General features: G+C 40.1%; 1 protein-coding gene across 3 annotated transcripts in view; it reads left to right on the top strand.

The window, feature by feature from the left end:
- NMNAT1 (nicotinamide nucleotide adenylyltransferase 1) overlaps nt 1-21,606 on the top strand; it is a 53,106-nt gene that overhangs the window by 7,761 nt on the left and 23,739 nt on the right. Inside the window, exons 1-2 of one of the 3 annotated variants that reach the window (XM_012545606.3) lie at nt 11,266-11,546; nt 15,629-15,717. The exons of the other annotated variants lie outside the window; for them this stretch is intronic. Coding sequence (XP_012401060.1) covers nt 15,666-15,717 — 52 coding nt within the window. The 5' untranslated portion in view covers nt 11,266-11,546; nt 15,629-15,665. Of the gene's footprint in view, nt 1-11,265; nt 11,547-15,628; nt 15,718-21,606 lie in introns of those variants that run through there. 3 annotated transcript variants of the gene reach the window in all.

Genomic DNA, 21,606 nt, shown 5'->3' with positions numbered 1-21,606 from the left:
TTGTTTTCTTCACTATATTTTTTTCTATTTCTCCAAATCTATTTTTTATTTTTATTATTCTTTTTCTCCATTAAACACTCTTTATTAGTTATCTTGTGGACACAGCATTGTACCCATATATAGCAAGGTTACTGAGGGGAGAAGGAAGGTATCAGTGTTCCCTCATCTTAACTAATCCTCCTTTGCTTGCCATGCCCTATAGTTATCTTCATAATTAGCCCCCAAATATTCAAGTTCCCTGGCAGTCTGCATGGCATGGCACTCATTGCTGCCAGTCTGGCAGAGGAAGACTAGGTTCTCTTCTTCTGGTCTTGGCTTCTTTGCAAAGTATGTAGCCTGGGAATCAGCTGGCTCCATGCAAAGAACATTCTCCAGTTATGAAATCAGGATGTTGAGTGCCCCGGGGATTGTCCCTGTCACTGACTCCTCCCAAGAGCTCACATCAATGACTGGACCCAGTCCCAGTAGGTGGCCAGGATGGAGCGGAGCTCTGGGAGCTATATGGCCAGGGCTCGGCTCATGTTGCGGACCTCCATGGTGTAGTGGCCCCCTTTGGGGAGAGTGAAGGGCCCGGCCTCCCTGCCCACACCACTACTATTGGCAGCATCTTTGCTCCAGACTGCTCCAAATCTATTTTTTAAAGAGTTTTCTTCAGTCAGTTTCTGTGTTTCCTTTATTCAAGCATTGGTTTTTTTTTTCCCCCTCAGGCTTTCATAATTCTCCTACATAGCTCTCATTTCTTTCCTCCATTTTTCTTTTGTCTTTCTTACCTTACCTGATTTTTAAAATTCTTTTTGAGCTCTTTTAAGAGAACCTTTTGTGCTTGAGAGCAATTCATGCTTCATCCCTTTGAAGCGTTACATGTAGGCATTTTGCCATTGCTGTTCTCTTCTAGGTTTGTGTTCTGATTTTCCCTGTCACCAGAGTAGCTTTCTATGCTCAGGGCTCTTTTTGCTTTTTTGCTCATTTTTAAAAGTTGATCTTTGCTCCTAGCGCACACAAGGGGAAATTGTCCCATGCTTCTTTTGCAGGAAGACAGAGGCCTTTCCAGCTCTGACTTTCCACTTAGGGGCCAGCAGTGTTGCTGGCTTTCCCATTGCACTAAGTTGGCCTGGCCTAGTCCTGCTTGTTATACCAGGTTTCAGTGGTTTGCATTTTGCCTTTTGTACTTGGGTTGGAGGTTTCACAGCTAGTCTGATGAGCCACTGGACCTCTGAACCAGGACAGAGTGGCTAATGCTATTGTACTCTGGCTAAGAATCTCTTGCTAGATTCCCTGTGCTATACCTATATTGGGCTAAGTTCCCCCTTGCCCAGGTGAGACAGATTCTTTCCTGAAGTCTTTTCAGGATCATAAATTGGAAAATTGTTTCACTCCAAACGTTTGTGTGTTCTGTCACTCCAGAATCTGTTCAAAAGCTTGACCTAGCGTTGATTCTGAGGGAAACTAGGGAGAGTGCTGGCAATGTTCTGGCTTTGCTCCATTTTCTTAGCTCGCCCCCATAACAGTCTTTTAAGCAAATGTACTTGGTATTTGATGTTGCATAATTTTTTTTTTTTTTATAAAATAACTTTTTATTGGCAGAACCCATGCCAGGGTAATTTTTTACAACATTATCCCTTGCATTCACTTCTGTTCCGATTTTTCCCCTCCTTCCCTCCCTCCACCCCCACCCCCAGATGGCAAGCAGTCCTATACATGTTAAATAGGTTACAGTAGATCTTGGATACAATATATGTGTGTACAGGACCGAACAGTTCTCTTGTTGCTCAGGGAGAATTGGATTTAGAAAGAATAAATAACCCGGGAAGAAGAACAAAAATGCAAGCAGTTTACATTCATTTCCTAGTGTTCTTTCTTTGGGTGTAGCTGCTTCTGTCCATCCTTGATCAATTGAAACTAAGTTAGATCTTCTCTTTGTCGAAGAAATCCACTTCCATCAAAATACATCCTCAGACAGTATCGTTGTTGAGATATATAATGATCTCCTGGTTCTGCTCATTTCACTCAGCATCAGTTCATGTAAGTCTCTCCAAGCCTCTCTGTATTCATCCTGCTGGTCATTTCTTACAGAACAATAATATTCCATAACATTCATATACCACAATTTACCCAACCATTCTCCAATTGATGGGCATTCATTCATTTTCCACCTTCTAGCTACTACAAACAGGGCTGCCACAAACATTTTGGCACATAGAGGTCCCTTCCCTTCTTTAGTATTTCTTTGGGGTATAAGCCCAGTAGAAACACTGCTGTATCAAAGGGTATGCACAGTTTGATAACTTTTTGAGCATAGTTCCAAATTGCTCTCCAGAATGGCTGGATGTGTTCACAATTCCACCAACGATGTATCAGTGTCCCTGTTTTCCCACATCCCCTCCAACATTCCGCATTATCTTTCCCTGTCATTCTAACCAATCTGACAGGTGTGTAGTGGTATCTCAGAGTTGTCTTAATTTGCATTTGTCTGATCAATAGTGATTTGGAACACTCTTTTATATGAGTGGTAATAGTTTCAATTTCATCATCTGAAAATTGTCTGTTCATATCCTTTGACCATTTATCAATTGGAGAATGGCTTGATTTCTTATAAATTAGAGTCAATTCTTTATATATTTTGGAGATGAGTCCTTTATCAGAACCTTTGACTGAAAAATGTTTTCCCAGTTTATTGTTTCCCTTCTAATCTTGCCTGCATTAGTTTTGTTTTGTACTTGGTATTTGAACAATGTGGCCAGCCCATCAGAATTTTACCCTCTGCTCTTGCACAACAGAGTTGTGCTCCTTGCAGTAGAGTTGGAATGCTTAGCAATTTAGGTGGAAAAAAGACCTCATTGTCTGGTATTTTATCCTGCCACGTAAACTTCAGAATCTTCCTAAGACAATTCAAATGGAAGTGATTCAGTTTTCCTGGCATGGGGCTGGTATGCTGTCCATATTTCACAGGCATACAACAATAATGTCAGCACAATGGCTTTGGCTCTGTAGACTTTCAGTTTGGTAGTCAGTCTAATAGTTCTCCTTACCCCTACTTTCCTTTGGAACTCCTCAAACAATGAGCTAGCTCTGGCAATGCATATGTTAATCTATCAGTGTGGACATCCCTGGAAAGTATATTAACAAGGTAAGGGAACTTATCCACAGTATTCAAAACTTAACTATTTTCTATAATTGATGGTTTCACATATAGATGATGTGGTGCTGCTAATGGAGGATCTGCGTTTTTTTTGTTTGTTTGTTTGTTTGTTTTTTTATGTTAATTGTTAAGCCAAAATTAACACAGGGAGCAGAAAATAGTTTCATACTTTGTTGGATCTCAGCTTCAGAGGCTGCATTGAGTGCATAATCATCTGCAAACAAAAAATCATGCACTACAGCAAAATAACTGTGTGGATATGTATACATATATTGTATTTAACATATATACTTTAACATATTTAACATGTGTTGGTCTACCTGCCATCTGGGGGAGGAGGTGGGAGAAAGGAGGGGGAAAGTTGGAACAGAAGGTTTTGCAAGGGTCAATGCTGAAAAATTACTCATGCATATATCTTGTAAATAAAAAGCTATAATTTAAAAAAAAATCATGCATTAACACTCCCTCTAAATTTGGATTGTAGTCTTTTCAAGTTGAAGAATTTACTATCAATAAATTTACCATCAGTACTATCAGTGTGACAGCAGACTTTGATTCCATGTTTGTCTTCATTGAAATAGTTTGACAGCAAGGCTGACAGCATCAGCGTGGGAGCAAGCATATAGCCTTGTTTTACTCTATTGATGATTGGGAAAGCTTGAGAGCATTGCCCATTGTCCAGAATCAGGCAGGCCATCATGAAATTGATGTGCTATACTGATGAACTTCTCTGGACAAATTTTGACATAAATATCCATAAGGCCTCATGACTGACAGTCTTAGAGGCTTTGGTCAGATCTACAGATGTTGCATACAGACATCTGTTCTGCTCCTGGAATTTCACCTGGAGTTGTCAGTCAACACCTTATTGATTGTTCCTTGGCTCCTTCTAAAGCCACATTGGTTCTTAGGTGGATGACTTTTTTCCAGGTGTAGCATCAGCCTATAAGGAGGTCTTTGGTAAGAATCTTGCCAGCAATAACTAAGAGAGAGACCCTCCTGTGATTGTCACAGAACAATTTACTCCCTTTACCTTTATAAAGATGGACAGTGGATCATAATTTTCTCTTGCTATATAATGTGGAAAATTTCATTCAGTTTTTGTATGAGCAATGGATGCCTCCCTCTATCCCCGACCACCATCTTATAAATCTCAACTGGAATAGAATCAGTACCCAGTGCTTTACTACATGAAAGTAGTCTAATGGCATTTAAAACCACTTCTTCAGTTGTAACTTCAGCTAAGGGGTGATTGATTTCAAGTTGACATAAATAGTTGTAATGTTCTTGTTTGGTTTTCTGGAGGTCTTGGACCTCCAGCAGATTAATCACCACAAGAATAGCCAGGTGTTAAAGTACAAAAATTTTTATTGCCTCCTTCATTTGGTGCTCAGCTAGCTTTCTTGTGGCCTTCAGAGGGGATGTGGTTTCAGTGGAGAAAATGCAGGACGACAGGCTGATGAAGATGAAAATGAATCTCTCTCTCCTTGGCTTAGAGAGCTTGAATTCCCACCTCCAGTTCGCTTGTCTTCTCTAGCTCTGTCTCAGAGCCTCTTGGCCCCCCAGGAGAGCCATCAGGAGCCTGACCGAAGATGGAATGAATCTGTTTTTACTTGGCTCCAAGAGCTTGAGCTCTTGCCTCCAGTCCTCTTTCTTCTCTGGCTCTGACTCTGGCTGAGTTTGTCTGAGCTTATATGCTCTCTTATAATTACATTATCATAGGTGTGAATCTTGTAGAATTATATTAAGTACTAAGTACATGTACTGAACTAGAGAACTATTAGTCACCATGCTAAACTAGAGAACCATTGTCTTTATCAATTCCACTGACTTAACACCTTGTAAAAATCCTTGTTTCAAGTTCAGAGTTCTGGCCCATAACAAATGGTCAATAGTTTCAGCATTGATTAATGACGATCTATTGAGAACACTATGGAAGTCTTCATCTCTCTAGGATCATGTGCTTATTACTAATTAGGGTGGTACCATCAACACTAATTGAATTGGTCCATAAATAGACTTCAGTGCATCATTAAAAATGCTTGAATAGTTACTATCAGCATAAAACTGAATTTCATCTGACTTCTTACTAAGCTAAAAATCCTGCATCTCTCTAAGTTTCTACCAAACTTTACTTTTAATGGAATTGAATGCTATCTTCTTAGAGATGTGTAAACTATCATGCTGGTGCACCCTTTAGAGTTCATTTAGTAGCTTCTGATTTTCCTCATTATTTTCATCAAGCCAGTCTTGATGTTTGTGAGTGTTCTGATCCAGATGAGCAAATGCAATGCTGGTCATCAAATCTCTGGAAACTCTTCATTCCTTTTCTGCTCCATTGTTGCCAACTGTATGTTGACTTAACTTACCCTCCAAGTTGATCACAAAGTGTTCCCTCTGGGAAAGCATTCTAATCTGTTGACATTAATTCTTCTAGCAGTTTTTTTGCCTTGGGGCATATTTGCTGAATATGAATATTCTGCTTGGAAAGGGTAAGTCTGTGATCAGTCCAGCAATTTGCACCACACATTGCCTTGGTCCTTCTCATATCCTGTCTGTCTCTTCTCCTTAGAATCACAATCTCTTGAATGTCATTGTTTGCTGTGAGGGTGCGTTCATGAAGTTTTATTGTCTTTAGGTAATCAGAATAGTGTTGGTGATGAGAAGATCATGAAATACACAAATTTTCAGTAGTAAATGGCCATTGTTGCTGCTGTTTCCAATTCCATTCTTCCCAAGGACTCCCCGCTTTGTAGTGTGAGCCTACTCTAGCTTTAAAGCCATGGTGCAAGCATAGGCACTGATAATGGTGGCATGGCATTTCTCTGCAGGTGGCAATCGCATTGTCATGAACCTGTCATTTACTCCTCTTGGAAGGCATGTGAGATTGTTTACTACATTAGTTTTTATTGTAAAAGCTCCATTAGCTTCCCAGCATTCCCTTTCCCTGTGGCTGCTCCAGAAAACCCCAAATCCAGCTCCTGCTTCAGTAAGCTGGCCTTCATTTGCCAGCCTTGTTTCACAGGGGGTGGCTATTTGGATGCGATACCTGTTGAGTTCTTTTGCAACAGGAGCTTTCTTTCAAGTCTACTGGATTTTGTATTATCTATAAGTGTGAGCACATTCCATGTACTGATGGTGAGTGGAATCAACTTTTCAGAAGTTTATTTTGCATTTTTTATTGTTTTGACTGCAGGGTGTGATCCCCTGCCACATTAATCAGGCCAAGTTTGGGTAAGCAGACAACTCTTAGGGTACCTTTTGTAGCTCCTTTCTCACACATGGAGGTGAGTGGTATGATCCTTAAAAAGCTGCTTAGACACCAAAGGGCTGCCGACTCCCACTGCTGCGAGAAGATGACCCTGTGGCCTGGGCTGCCTGTGTGCAGGATTGCTCCTATAACTCCCAGTGTACCTGCGTCTGTTGATGTGATTTGTAATATGGGGTTTGGCAGCAAATGGTGGCAGGCACCAAAATTGTGGTTTGAACATGTGAAGAATTCACAATGGCCATTCTCTTTGGCAAGAGGTAGATTTATTTGGGGGAATAGGTTACAGACAAAATGAAGGGATACAATAGACACCAGGAATGGTAAATATGAAATAGAGTGGGAAAGCATATGGACATAGCACTCTAAAAGAGTTAGCTGTAAGGAAGAGAAGTGAGGTTGGGAAACATAGTGGAGTTAGGAGAGAGACCACATGGCATTGGGGAAGGGGAAAGACACCACGGGGCAGAGTGCTGTGACGGACTGACCCAAAGGAGGGCAGCAGCCATGGGATGGCCCATAAGTAGGTTTATAGGGAAAATTTAATCTCTGGGACATGACTTGGGTTTCAGACAGGGCATGGCAAGATGACACTGCTCAAGATACAGAGAATGGGACCAAAGCTAAACCTTAGTTTCTGTCTGTCCAAAATGCCATTCAGAACCTCATGACTGCTGCTTCCTCACATACCCATCCATTACCAGAGGGCTTTAAGATAGGTAGAAATGGAAAAATGGTATGGCAATGTCTTTTGATTCATGGGTAAATTGGATTTAAGTCTTCCAGAGCCACCACTGTCCAATGGCAGGACAGAGGCAAGATGTCTGGTGGTGACTCAAGATGCAGTGAATGACCTTGGTGTCTGTATTGTCCAACCCAGTGTTCTACAACACCTGCTTCACCTGCCTTGGTGACTATTGGAACAAATTGTTCTTTTTTCCCCATTTATTCAAGGAAAGTCTCCTTGATACTCCTCTAATGCATTGTAGGGTTTGAGACTCTTTGGGTTACCCTCAATCTGGTTTAGCCCATCTGCTGAAACGGTTTACTGGCCACTGTGCATACTACAGCTTCTTGGAGCCACAGGTGAGTTAGGTGGATCAAGTGGACATCAAAGCCCTGTAAAGACTCAGCAACCCTCACCCCAGTGATATTAGTTTTCCTTGAACACACCCTACCCTGCTACACTATCATAATCATATACCATATCAATTTGTTCAACCATTCTCCATTTAATGGGCATTCCTACATTTCCTGGGATTGAAAAATGACTCACTGTGACCTCCTCTTGAATTCCCCCATCAAGATTTATTCCAATGAATTTTCTACGGGTGGTTGGAGGAATTTTGAAGTAGGGAGGGAGCTCCCTCTCCTGCTTCCCGCTACTCTTCCTTTTTTGCTCACTTCCTCTCTGTCCTCCCATTTATCTACAATGCTTTTCTTTTTTCTACTTTCATTTATAGTATGATGTCAAGAGGAGTACAATTCATTTTGTCCAAAAGTGTTTGTCATTAGATAAAAGATTTTACATTTAGAGTACCAACACCATCCAAGTATTTTTTTTTTAAATGAAAAAAGTACTAACCTTTCTGTAGCATCCTATGTGGGCATATCCCAGAGTTGTCAACAAGTATGTACAAAGGGAAATGTTCTAGAATTGTGTCATGTGCAAATAAGGAGTAGAGGTCAGATGTGTCAGGAATCCTTTGCTTTGAGCCTATCTAAGTCAGAACTGCAGGCATTAGGATGCTGCTGGTGCCCATTATAATGGAGGCAAAAAGGTGTGTGTGTGTGTGTGTGTGTGTGTGTGTGTGTGTGTGACAGAGAAGCATTTATATAGCACCTACCATGTATCGAGCAGTGTACTAAGCACTTTACTAATAATATGTCATATATACAACAGCCCTGGGAAGTAGGTACTGTTATTATCTCTGTTTTACAGTTGGGGAAACCAATAAAATAGTTGTTGAGGTTCAAAGGAGACACCAAAAGGTTGGGATTTCAGACTGATGTTGTGAAGTGTCTCAAAAGAATTTAAAGGCTTAAACCCATCTCCAAGTCAAGGGGCAAAGTTTATTATAATTGTAGTGCCAATTGAAGCAGGCTAAGTTCCAAAAGAATTTAGCAAAGAACTAAAAGCAAGAAGATAAATTTATAGGAAAAAGAGAGATCAGGGGCTTCATGTCACTGACATGCTAATTTTATGGCTCAGATGTAGAATTGAGGAGTGGTTTGGTAAATACTTCATTATTGTCTCAGAAATTTTGTTATTACTGACCAGCAGATTTTATCTAACAGCCAGCATTGTTTGTGGAACTACAGCACTCCCGAGGTCAGGTGGCCTTAGGGTTTAGACCAGGTAGCCTCAGGATTACTGCCACATCTCCCCTAGAAGCTGCACTTCATCACAGTGGTGAAGTGACCTGTCCAGTGTCAAACAACTGGTAATTCTCTGGTGCCAGATTTGAACTCAAATTTTTGACTCCAGTGCCAGTGCTCTGCCCACTGTACTACCTAAGCAAATATAAAAATAAGATATCCATAAAAATAAGATTTATTAAAAATATTTAAAGAGGACAGGTAGGTGGCGCAGTGGGTAGAGCACCAGCTCTGAAGTCAGGAGAACCTGAATTCAAATCTAGGCTCAGACACTAAACATTTCCTAGCTGTGTGATCCTGGGCAAGTCACTTAACCCCAATTGTCTCAGCAAAAATAAATAAATAAATAGAAGATTCGGTACAGAAACTCATTATGCATTTTGTATTAGAAAAAGTTTATGTTTCTTTATTTGCTTTACCATTCTCACTTGTATCAGAAAACAGCATGGTTTATAAAGTATCAATAAAATAAAATGAAAATAGTTCTTAATGAATCTGACATCAGCTAAAATAAATTTTTGGTTTTGGTGCAGAAGTGATGACATTGTATATAAGATAACACAGTCTTCCAAAAGGGAAACAATCCAATTAAAAACAGCTCTCTCACTCTTGCTGTTTAAATATCAAGTAACAGATCTTTTTAGTAAATCTGGGATGTTTTGGTTTTGCTGTTAAACCTCTGAAGTTTGTAGTTTAAAATGAAATCTCAAATTGAATTTGTTAGTCATATAATCTAATTTTAAAGGTACACTTCAAGTTAGAAATATTGAGCAGACCTTTCTGCCAAGGAAACGAATACTTTTTGTAGTGAGGAAAAATTCCTGATTTTCATATTATCAAGATAATATGTGTAATGAATATACTAACAGTTTAGATTTCTCAAAGCTGCCTTTTCTTATCTGAGAGTCTTGCAATGCAGCTTGAAATGATCAATCAAGGGGCAGTCGGGAGGAATTGAGTTCAAATGTGGCCTGAAACTTCCTGGCTATGTGATCCTGGGCAAGTCACTTAATCCCAATTGCCTCTCACCCCTCCCACTCCTCCAAAAAGAAGAAAGAATCAGTTCTTGACAGTGATCTCCTGGGTGTGTTAAGTGACATGATTCAAAGATTGGAGAACCTGTTCCCATTCTCTGGTACTGTCGCCTCACTAAGTAACAATCCCTGTGATTTGAAAGTCACTTAGGAACTGTTCCCACAGAACTGAAGCACACCCATCTTGCCCTACATTTGTGGGCTTGTCATGGGAAACCACTCGAAACCTGAAAATGATTGAACAGTAATTCTGCCTTCCCCCTCCCTTCCCAATTATGATTTGTATATAAAAGCTCTACCTTTCTGCAAAAGGGAGAGGTCCCAGAAGAACTCCCTGTATGCAAATTGTATTCCTCACTTTGAAAGTGATTAATTAAACCATTATTTGATCTTTAAAACTTCTCTCTAGGCCTTTGTACTTTGTGCAGCTCCAGCTAGCCACAGTTTAGAAATCAAGACATAAAAAGACAGTCAGTATATCAAGGACTTATGATTTCATCAGTCTGGAAGGTCTGGCTGCGACTAACTTGTCAATAATGAGTAAACTTGGAAAGATGCTTGTGTAGCGGTATCTCCTCTGGCCCTCACTGCCTGCAAATGTGGTACATTTCTTCCCCCCCACAGTTCTCCAGCACTATTAAGGGGAGTTAGGGTGATTAGGCTTTCTGTCTTTGACACCAGCCTCCTTGATGGTGTCCCCTCAATTGTAGGAGAATCCCTACTCCCCAGTTCCATTTAGCCATCTAACAGTCACATTTGCTTTTCCAAAGTATTTCTAACTTTCCAGGTATGTGGGGCTTAATCCTGTCTTTTACCACCTCATACTCTAATAAGGGAAAGTGGATTAAGTTCACAGTTTAGCTCAGTTCCTATAACCCACAGCCTCAAGTTTCAAGTCCAGAATCCTCCTTGGGCTTGAGTCCCAGGTATACTGGCTTCCCAGGGTTTCCCTGCCAGGCCTTAAACCAAAACCAGTCTTATTCGAATTGACCACTGATCTGTCCTAGGCCAAGCCCCATTTGGTCATTGTTTGGGTCCTGATTGACTCAGATTGAATGTAAATAGTCATTTCTGCTTTAGTTAGAAACTCTGAAGGTCTTCACCTCCCATATTCATTCATTTATTAAGGTTATGGGTTTTTTTTTTGGGGGGGGGGGCAGCGATAGGGAAGCTAGGTGAAAGAGGAGATTCTTTGCTTCAATTGCTACCTAGCCTTAATCATTGAATAGGTTCAGCCTCAGGAAAACTGAAACCTGCAAAAGACCTTAGCTTAAAAAGGCCAGGATCTCCCATTTGGGGGCCATCTCCAATACTCCAGATCCCTGTCTGGACACTGGACCCAGCTGGCTTTGGAGGGGAAAGTGAGGCAGGGTGACCTGGCCCAGCCCTCCCTCACTTAAATCCAGTTTACTTGCATGTCATGTCATCACCTCTCTGATGTCTTGGTCTTATTTGAGAACGAAGGACAAACAGCAGCTAGCCTAGAGGGCTGTATATCTGGCTTGGAATCCTGGCTTCACAGTCTCCATGGTGATTCCAGGATTCCATTGCCTAGAACTGTCTAGAACTGAAAAGACAAAAGGAATAGACCAGAACAAAACCCCAGACACATTTCTTGGAAGACCACAGACTCTAAAAAGTAGCCCTTCCCCCTATCCCCTATAATCTCACTTCATGGCATCCATGCTGTGGGTGAACTTGGATCTTCACCCAGAAGAGGATGCAGGTAAGATCACCAGACTGACTGTCCCAGTCCTATAGTTTTAAAGACATAACCTGTTCTGGCCATTCTACAACTGAAGGAGGCTACTCCCTCTGTATTGGGGGGTGGAGGGTTTGCTGAGTTCTCTCTCTCTCTATTAGCTGGTTCAGGAGTTTGCTACAAACCCATTAAGCTTGATCCTCAGAGAGGTTTTAATGACTTTCCTATGGCTATTTCAGACCAGATTAAAACTCCAAGGCTTGCACTTTTTTCATTGTGTTGGGCTACCTCTTTTGAGTGTCCTGGTAAGGTGTTTTTTTGGTTTGTTTTCCTGTGTTGTTATTCTTTTTCTGAGAAATAAATGCTAACAGCTAACTTCCCCTGTAGTTTCTGACTCCAACATGAAAGAAAATTGATTGGATGGTCTGAGGTGCTGTTATAGTCACAAATGTGACCAGGTTTAATGGTATTTTTCCCTTGTATCTTGGACTTCCTTCTCCTAGCACATGTGCCTTGCTGCATTTTCAGAAGAAAAGGGAGCAAGCTAGCCAATGTTAACAGTAAAGATAGGATGGTGTAACCAGGGCTTTGCCATTAATAACCTCGATTTTGTAAACAGACGCAGAGGGAATGAGAGTCTAGCCATGATGCAATTTAATGACCTGCTTTCTCTAGAAGATCACAATTAGATGTTGAGATGCAGAAAAGCTGTTTTAACCTGAGGGGGAAAGATAGTACTTGAAATGGTGCCAAGGATTATTATCAGCCCCAAAGTCTCCGCTAAAATTTTTTTTAGATCAACAACTTGACCCTGTTCAAACATCCAGTCTGAATCATTTTGTTCTTTTGAAACTAAAGTTTCCTGCATTTTTTAAAAAAGATAGTTACCAATTCCCTTCTACCTCTTTTTTTTATTAGCTGTTACCATAGCAATACTTCTAGCAGATGCTAGAGTAAGATCTGTGCTCCAAGTAGTCCCCAAGCCGTTATCGCCAATTATTTGAACTGAAAACAGATTCAGAATGGCATCTGGATGTTTGGAGAGTATTTGGGGAAAAGATCATATTGAAGGTGAAGTTGATGCTTCAGAAATCCCCCTGGTTTGAATTCAATTGTTTATCAGCCTCTCTGGTCAGTGCATATGAATAATTAAAGGTGACTCAGCTCTGTATTCTAAATGCCCAATTTGGACATTGTGCCTATTGTGACTGCTGCAAGGATTTGCCTGTCTCTAACTAAAAGAAATAGGATGGGAGACATGGGTGGGAATGCTGCCAGCAAAAATCTATGGTCACAATAAATTTCCCAACCTGCCAAAGCCAGCTATCTGAAATGAGATAGCACCCTGACCCCAATACCCGTGTCTGGCTGCTTGTTCAGCTCCAGGCCTGGTGAAACCTTGATGGCCAGCCTGCTCAGCCCCATTATGGAGAAAAACGCTAAAGAGAGAGAGAAAAAAATACAGATCTTTAAAAGTGAAATTGGAATGAATGTGAGAAGGCGTCTTTCTCCTAGTCTACTATAATTCTTTGTCCAGCTTGGTTCCATGTTAAAAAGTCAGGGTTTTCTCTGACTTACTTGTTCCCAGTTTGGCAGATGCTTTTCCCAAAGTATCCATAACCCATAGTTAGTCCGATCCTCCCTGATGAGAATGGGGTCCTCCACAAATATTTATACCTACCTATAGAAACCATGCTGCCAGCTGACAAGAGCAGAGACAGGTAGTAAAGTTCAGGGGTGGTTTTCTCCTGTATAAGAAAGTATTTGTGAGGAATGATTCTTTTCCTTGATCTAGCATTGAAAATCTATATCAGTGGAGACTTTTATGGGAAGATTAATTGATATTTCTTTGGTTGGTAAAACAAGAAACAGGAAATTTACTCCCAAGTCAGACTAATTCACAATTTAATTTCTTGCCATTACCATAAGTGATTTTTTAGGTTATTCTAGGAATATGAAACTTGAAACCACTAACATAAAAGTCTCTTGATTATTCCTTCATATAACAAATGCAATATAGTAGATAGAAGGCTACCCTGGGAGTCAGGAAGATGAAGTTCAAGTCCCACCCCTGACATCCATTCACTGAACCTCTTAGGGCCTCATCTAAAGCAATAAGTTGCAGTTGATCTGCTGAACAGTATAGGTGGAGGGAGTTCTCACACCAGGAATTTCCTGTACTAATGAAATTACAGATCTAGATTAAAAATAAAAATCTCTTAATGATGTGTTATGGTCTCAACTCTCCCTCTCCCCTCCCCCCAATCACCATTAAGTATGTTTAAATAAAGACATAAGTCTGAGTAGTCACCCCGGGTCTCCATAGATAAGCATTTGCTCTTTGTATGTGCTGAATTCCCTAGTGATGTGATTTCCTTTTTTCAGTCAACAAACATCAACCAAGTATTATCTATCAGATGGGCAGGAAGGGAGGGAATGCCCTTCAGGCAGAGACAGGAAAGGGAGGCTACATACATAGTATAGATTCCCTCAGCTAAGGAGGCAACACCAAACACTGCAAAGAGCCCCCCTTAGGTTTTGGGGCCTGGTTCCACCTGAGTGAGGAACAAAGCCAGGCCTGAAAGGAAAAGCAGCAAACAAGCCTGTGATGAGGCTGACTCGGCTTATTACAAATGGTTTCTTCAATGCAAACGCATGTTATATTTCTGTTTCTGGGTCTATATATATCTGCACACACACACACACACACACAATATTTAGAAGTTAAAGTAACCCAGGACATAGAATCAGCTTATTTTGTTTCTGAATATTAGTTCTGGCAAGAGAGAGAGCAGGACCCAAGAAATGACCCATTTGTTCCCTCTAGTTCAATATTCAATTAGAATGGTTGGGAATTTACCAGTGCTTATAAAAGCAAAGATGATGTTAATCACCAAGTTGCAGAGGAGGGGCTGACTGCAGTAATGGGCAGACCTGGGCCTGGAAATCAACACCCCATATGACAGTTTAATCCTTAAACCTGCAGGCTCAGCAGGGACTCGAGAGCTGCCCTAGTCTTACTTCTGGAACTCTGGGCAGCTGGTTTTTGGTTGTCCTTCCCCCCCCACCACCACCGTTAGTAAGGATGGAAATAGCCCACAAGTCACATTCAGAGGGTTATTTTATAGAACTGAATTGCTTTAAATATGAGACATTACATAAGGGAATGCTGCTCTTTATTTCTAATTCAAGTTAATGTTATATTTTGATAGAGATTAACTTTTAGAGATTTTATTTTCTTTGCAACAGTAGATAAGTAATAAGTGATAAGATAACATAGTGGAAAGAATGTTAGATTTGGAGATAGGGACCTGGGTTCAAGTCCCAGCCCTTCACAGATGTGGGTGACTTCTGGCTTCATTCCCTCATCTACAAATGAAGGGAGTGTTAGGTAGTGACTTCTCAAGTTCCTTCCAGTTCTCAGTCCATGAAGCCATGATCCCATCTTCTACAACCACAGGATCATGGATTGAAGCTGGAAGGGACATGAGAGGGCATTTCATCCAACTTCCTCATCTTACGGTTGGGGAGATCGAGGCTCAGAAGGTAAAATGACATGGGAAATAAATGGCTGAATGAAGCCCACATGCTCTGATTCTGGATCCAGAGCACTTTCCATCCCAACACTGCCTCCATAATAAGCAACCCTTGAACTCAGACTGGCATCTAAATGAGATAAGCCTTTTCTTCTATCTCAGGTTGGTCCCAGATCCAGGCTTTTTGAGCTCCCCCATTTACAGCAGGCACTTTCTTGATACCAAACAAAGTGTCAAGTGCATCAAGTGCATTGATGTAGGGCCTTGTTGGCCTCTTGTAGCCTCATTCTAGTTTTCCAGCAGATCTGTAGAAGGAGCTTTGTTCTGTCTGAGTGATTTTAGTTGGGTTGCCTTCAGCCTTTAGAGACCTTATGTTGCACTGGTAAGAACTAATCCCTAGGGGATATGGAAATTGTAACAATGCACTGCTCTTGAGGTCTCATTTTTTATGGCTTGGATGCTCTTAAGAAGCAGACCTTGATCAGAAGTTACACCAGAACCCACCCTTTTCTAGCCCACCTAAACTTGTAAGTTTAGAAATTTTGTATGAATCATTTTCTCTCTTCAAAGAGGTGACTAGATCTGATTGGAGCCAGGAGAAGAAACTATGGGACAGTTTGCAGCTAAATTATTTCCAAAGAAAAGCAGCTCTTCTACAGGTAAGGCAAGCTTTAGGTCTGCCTCTAGGTGCCCTGACTCCCACACACACAGTAGTGTCAGCTGCAGAGGCTGGGAAAACGCTTACCTGAACAAGATCTAGAAGTGAAGGAGCAGAGTGGCCAGTCCAGAGAGGAGTATGGTTACCTGGCTGAGTACAGTTTGTTCATTATTTATTCAGGGGTAAAATTTCCTAGAAACCAGCCCTGGATTTTGTTACAAAGTAGTGAGCACAACCTGAAAAACAGTTGAGGTGGTTCTTTGCAGGCTTGCCTCAATTCCACACATCATCTCTTTGGACAAATGTGGTTAACTGCCTGGAGAACAAAGCTGAACCGCCAGGGCCCCAAGGCAGGTTTGGGGTTGCCCATTTCTTTCCTGTCTGGCTTCAGATAACATAGTCATGTCATCTAAATCCTTTTCAATTGGAATGGGTTTTTTAGGGGAGTTGAGTAATATAAACTTTCTGTGACCCCCAACCTTTTTTTTTTTTTTTTTTGCTAATTTTACAAATGAATTATTTTTGATACATATGCCATTACTTACATATCCACATGTGGAGTGTAGACAGCTTGGCCCTAATATTTTAATTCAGCAATACTGCCATTGCTTTTAATATTTCAGACCACCTCATTGGGAATTGATTTCTGAGTAAGTATATGAACCATGAAACCTTAGACCCAGAACTGGCATCACCTAACTGGCATGCCTCCCTTTTTTCCAGTCTTGGCTCTGAGACTTGGGTATCTGCAGAAATTAAATACACTCTCAAAGGAGCCACCATGAATATTCTGAATTAGGTGTTGGAAGCCCTTACAGCAGACTGCTTGGAACAGGATAACCTTCATTTGGATGTCTTAAGTATTGCTCTCTTTGGAAAAAAAAAAACAAAAACAATGAGGTTCTGCTTTAGTGATGCCTCCTAAACACAGATGCCTGTTGGGAACGTGCTGTGTTGAGCTGGACAAGTAGAGATTCTGGGCCCTTCTCTCTCCTCACACTTTCTGGCCTGGTCTTTAAATCAAAGTAATTTTTAATTGAGCAACTTGACTTAGCTTACGCCTGAGAAAGAAATGACAGCTCTTCCATGTTTAGGCATGTTCTCCACCCTCTAGGCAACAAGATACTTACAGCCTGAGCTGGGTGGGCCTGGGAAGCCCATGGCTGAAGTGTGCACCAGAGTGAAGTGAATCATGGCTGAGATGATCCTTGAAAACCTGTAAGAGCAAGGAGAAACCAAAGCTTGGGCAGTAAGCCTCCAGGGTCAGGGGTTCTTATAAAGTTGGTGACATCTTGGGCCCTTTAAATAGTCTGATGAAGCCTGGGAAATCTTTCTCTGATTCATGTTTCTAATTAAATACATGGGATTATAAGGGAAACCCATTGTATTGAAATATAAATATCAAAACAGTTTTATTTTTTTTAAAAATAAAGTCATGGACCCAGGTATTTGTCTCTCATGCCTTACCCGCGCCTCTCCCTGAGATGGGTAGAAATCCTTGTCCCCTGAGTCCTTCCTGGTCTTCAGCTTTGTGGGCAGATGGAGGCTTCCCACTGTGTAGTTTCAGCTCTCCCAGGCTGGCTGTGCTTCTCAGTGGCTCTTGTTTGAGAATAGTGATAGAAGCTTGTGACAGGCAGAGCTGGAATATTCCTGGCTCAGGTGACAGTAGTCAGCTCATCTCCCACTCCCAGGTTCCTTTAGGAGTACAGTCAGCTGTCAGTAGGCAAATAAATGATTCAGTTCTTTTTGCCCAAAAAGGTGTGGTCCATGACTTGATTGCTATTGGAGCCACAGGCAGACAATTGGCCGTAGTCTTCTCCAGTAATTTTGATTTAATGGCATTCATTTCTTTTCCAGTGGAAATTGGACTAGCATTATTTATATAAAGAGGTGTAGAAACAAAAATAAGTAGTGTCCGTCAGTTGTAAATTGACTAAAAAAGAAATTGGTGTGTGAATTCCATATTGTTATGTAGAAATAAATATTGATAGTGAATAGTTCAGAGAAACTTGGGAAGATTTATGAACCTGTATAGAATGAAGTAAGTAGAACAGTGTGGCCAATGATAAACAACAACAAACATGAAATAATCACAGAAGGGAAAAGGATTAATTCCAAGGGAGCAAAAACCAATCATGGTGCCAGAGAAGAGATAAGGGAACACTTCTCTCCTCACATTAGAAATGGCAAGTGGGAACAGTGTGTTCCATATGTTGTCAGATGGGGTCACTGCATGGGGTGTTATTTTCTTTGTTTAAATGGGAGAATTTAGTCTAGAAGAGAGTAGGAGGGCAGGATATCTCCAAAAATGGCTACAATAGAAAACAAAACAAAAAACATTTCAGGAAGGACATTAGGAAAATGGTAATGAGATAAGCACAGCAGGTGGGGTGGATTTTAGACATAGCTAAAGGAAGAGAAATAGTTAATATGCAAATCTTTGGAAAAAGGTTCAGTGCTGGGGCTTGTTTGGATAGAATATACCTTACTGATTTGGGAATTTGAAGCTAAATAAGATACTGATCAGATTGGGTAGATTTAAAGCTAAAGCATCTTGGAAGTCATCTCACCTAACCCTTCTATTTTACAAAGACTGAGGCCTAGAGAAGTTGTGGCAAAATAGCATGATTGACTAAACAATTGATAGATTGATAACATTAAATCCTTACTATGTACTAGGCTCTGTGCTAAACACTGGGAATGTTTGTCCCCAAAGAGTACACTTTTTTTTATTAATGCTTTTTATTTTTAAAACATACGCATAAATAATTTGCAACATTCACCCTTGCAAAACCTTGTGTTCCAAATTTTTTCCCTCCCTTCCCCTAAACCTTTCCCTAAATAACAAGTAATCCAATATATGTTAAATATGGACAATTCTTCTATCTATATTTTCATAATTATTCTGCACAAGAAAAATCAGATCAAAAAGGGAAAAAAAATAAGAAAATAAAATGCAAACAACAAAAAGAGTGGAAATACTATGTTGTGTTACATACTCAGTCTCCACAACCCTCTCTCTGGGTGCAGATTGCTCTTTTCCTTACAAGATCATTGGAACTAGTCTGAATTGCCTCATTGTAGAAAAGAGCCACGTCCATCAGAATTGATCATTATATAATCTTGCTGTCACCATGAATAATAATGATCTGGTTCTGCTCACTTCATACAGCATCAGTTCACGTAAGTCTCTCCAGGCTTTTCTGAAATCCTCCTGCTGGTCATTTCTTACAGAACAATAATATTCCATAACAGTCCTATACCATAACTTATTCAGACATTCTCCAACTAATGAACACAGTTTCCATTTTCTTGCCACTACAAAAAGGGCTGCCACAAACATTTTTACACATATACATTCTTTTTTTTTAGAAAATGTATTGAGTGAACATTCTAATGGCATGTGTGGCAGGATATCTGGGAGGTGGTATGAAGACCTAACAGCAAGATCAGGCAGGTGCCAATCTCCTATAGAGAGCCACGATGGAGGAACAGGTCTAAGTTGAGGGGAGTGTGGCAGAATGGGCTTAGAATTGGCCAGACAAAATAAGGGACTCTAATTCTAGCATTTTTCCTGTTGTCACAGTTGTGAGAGTGTGTTCAGAGAGCATTCTAGAGAACCTTGGTTTTTCTAGTTCTGATTGACATTTTATTAGGAAAACCCAAAAAAAGAATAGAGAAAAATCTGAAACCTCATTATATAGACTGTTCTTAGCAGTAATAATATTTTGGGGAAAAAAGTATAAAGTGCTCCACAGTTAAAACCTTCTGGAGGAAAAAAGACAGGAAAGCAGGATTGAAAAAGGTCTCATTGGACATGGCAACAGCATTATTACATGATGATCAGTTCTGATGGACGTGGCTCTTTACAACAATGAGATGATTGAGGCCAGTTCCAATGATCTTGTTATGAAGAGAGCCATCTACACCCAGAGAGAGGACTATGGGAAATAGTCTGGATCACAACATAGCATTTTATTTTATTTTATTTTTAATAGCCTTTTATTTACAGGTTATATGCATGGGTAACTTTACAGCATTAACAATTGCCAAACCTCTTGTTCCAATTTTTCACCTCTTACCCCCATCCCTCCCTAGATGGTAGGATGACCAGTAGATGTTAAATACATTAAAATATAAATTAGATACACAATAAGTATACATGACCAAAACGTTATTTTGCTGTACAAAAAGAATCAGACTTTGAAATATTGTACAATTAGCTTGTGAAGGAAATCCAAAATGCAGGTGGGCATAAATATAGGGATTGGGAATTCAATGTAATGGTTTTTAGTCATCTCCCAGAGTTCTTTCTCTGGGCGTAGCTGGTTCAGTTCATTACTGCTCCATTGGAAATGATTTGGTTGATCTCATTGCTGAGGATGGCCAGGTCCATCAGAACTAGTCATCATATAATATTGTCAACATAGCATTTTAACTCTTTTTGTTTTTTACTTGAATTTTGCTTTCTCATTTTTTTCCTTTTTGGTCTGACTTCTTATGTAATAAGATTATTGTATAAATATGTATGTATAATTGGATTTAACATAATATCTTAACATGTTTAACATATTGGATCACTTGCCATATAGGGGAGGAGATGGGAGGAAAGGGGAAAATTTGGAACACAAAGTTTTGCAAGGATTAATGTTGAAAAATTATCCATGCATATGTTTTGAAAATAAAAAGCTTAAAAAAAAATAAAAATAACTTGCCCAATGTCACATAGCTAATAAATTTAAATAGTCATATTAAAAAAAAAAAAGAGGTCTCGTTGATTTCTGCTCACATCCCTCTGTGTTTTGGACCACACCCTGTATGGCACAGGAAAAATCTGCTAGTAAAGGAAGATTTGGATTCAAATTTGGCCTCTGGAATTTGTATTATTTGTGCCATTGTGTGATTAGCCTCTGTGCTTATCTCTTATTGACCTCTTATCATCTTATTGACCTCTGATAGTCAATAAACACAATGATGTAAGTGAAATTCTTTGGAAACTTAAAAGTGCTGTGTAAATGACACCCATCTTTTCTTGTACCTTGTATCTTCAGAGCACCATGGATTTTTCTTGGCCTTGTGGGTAAAAGGCAGGACTTGTGTTCAGGAAGGCTCAGGCTCATAGGGTCATAGGTCTGATTATGGGAGAGATCTTTGGGGCCTGTTAGCAAACTTCTCCATTTGACAGTTTAGGACCTCAGAGCCCAAGGAGAGTTGGTAGATCAGTAAGAAAGCAAGTGTGTCTCATAAGTGGCCTTGAAGATTGCTTCAGTCTTTATAAATACATTATATATATAAAACACAGAAAGTGAATGATAGGCTTCAATGCTTTCAGACTCCATCAGTTCTTTCTCTGGAGATGGATAGCATTTTATGTCAGACTCCTTTGGATTGTCTTATATCAATGTATATCATTATACCGTTTTCCTATTGCTGTGTACAATGTTCTGACTTTTTTTTTTTAACTTTACTTTTATATAAGTCTTTCCAGGTTTTTCTGAAATTAGCCTGTTAATTTTTTTATACCACAATAATGTTCCATTGCAATCATATACTACAACTTATTCAGCCATATCCAGTTGGTGGTCATCCCCTCAATTTCCAGGGTTTTTTGCCACTACAAAAAGAGCTGCTGTAACTATAGATCCTTCCCTCCTCTTTTTTTTTAGGGGGGTGGAGTGGGGTTTAAGTATTTTTGGGATACAGACCTAAATAGTGGTATTGCAAATATTCAAATTGCTCTCATTTTCAAAATGAGATATTCAAAAGATATGCACAATTCAAAGACCTTTGGACAGAGTTTCAAATTGCTCTCCAGAATGGTTGGATCAGTTCAAAACTCCACCAAGAGTACTATGTGTCCTAGTTTTCCCCATTGCTCATCAATAATATT

The sequence above is a fragment of the Sarcophilus harrisii genome, chromosome 3 (assembly GCF_902635505.1).
Source record: "Sarcophilus harrisii chromosome 3, mSarHar1.11, whole genome shotgun sequence".
Taxonomy (NCBI): Eukaryota; Metazoa; Chordata; class Mammalia; order Dasyuromorphia; family Dasyuridae; genus Sarcophilus; species Sarcophilus harrisii.
The sequence above is the reverse complement of the archived record's forward strand: the minus strand, read 5'-3'. Positions and strand labels throughout refer to the sequence as shown.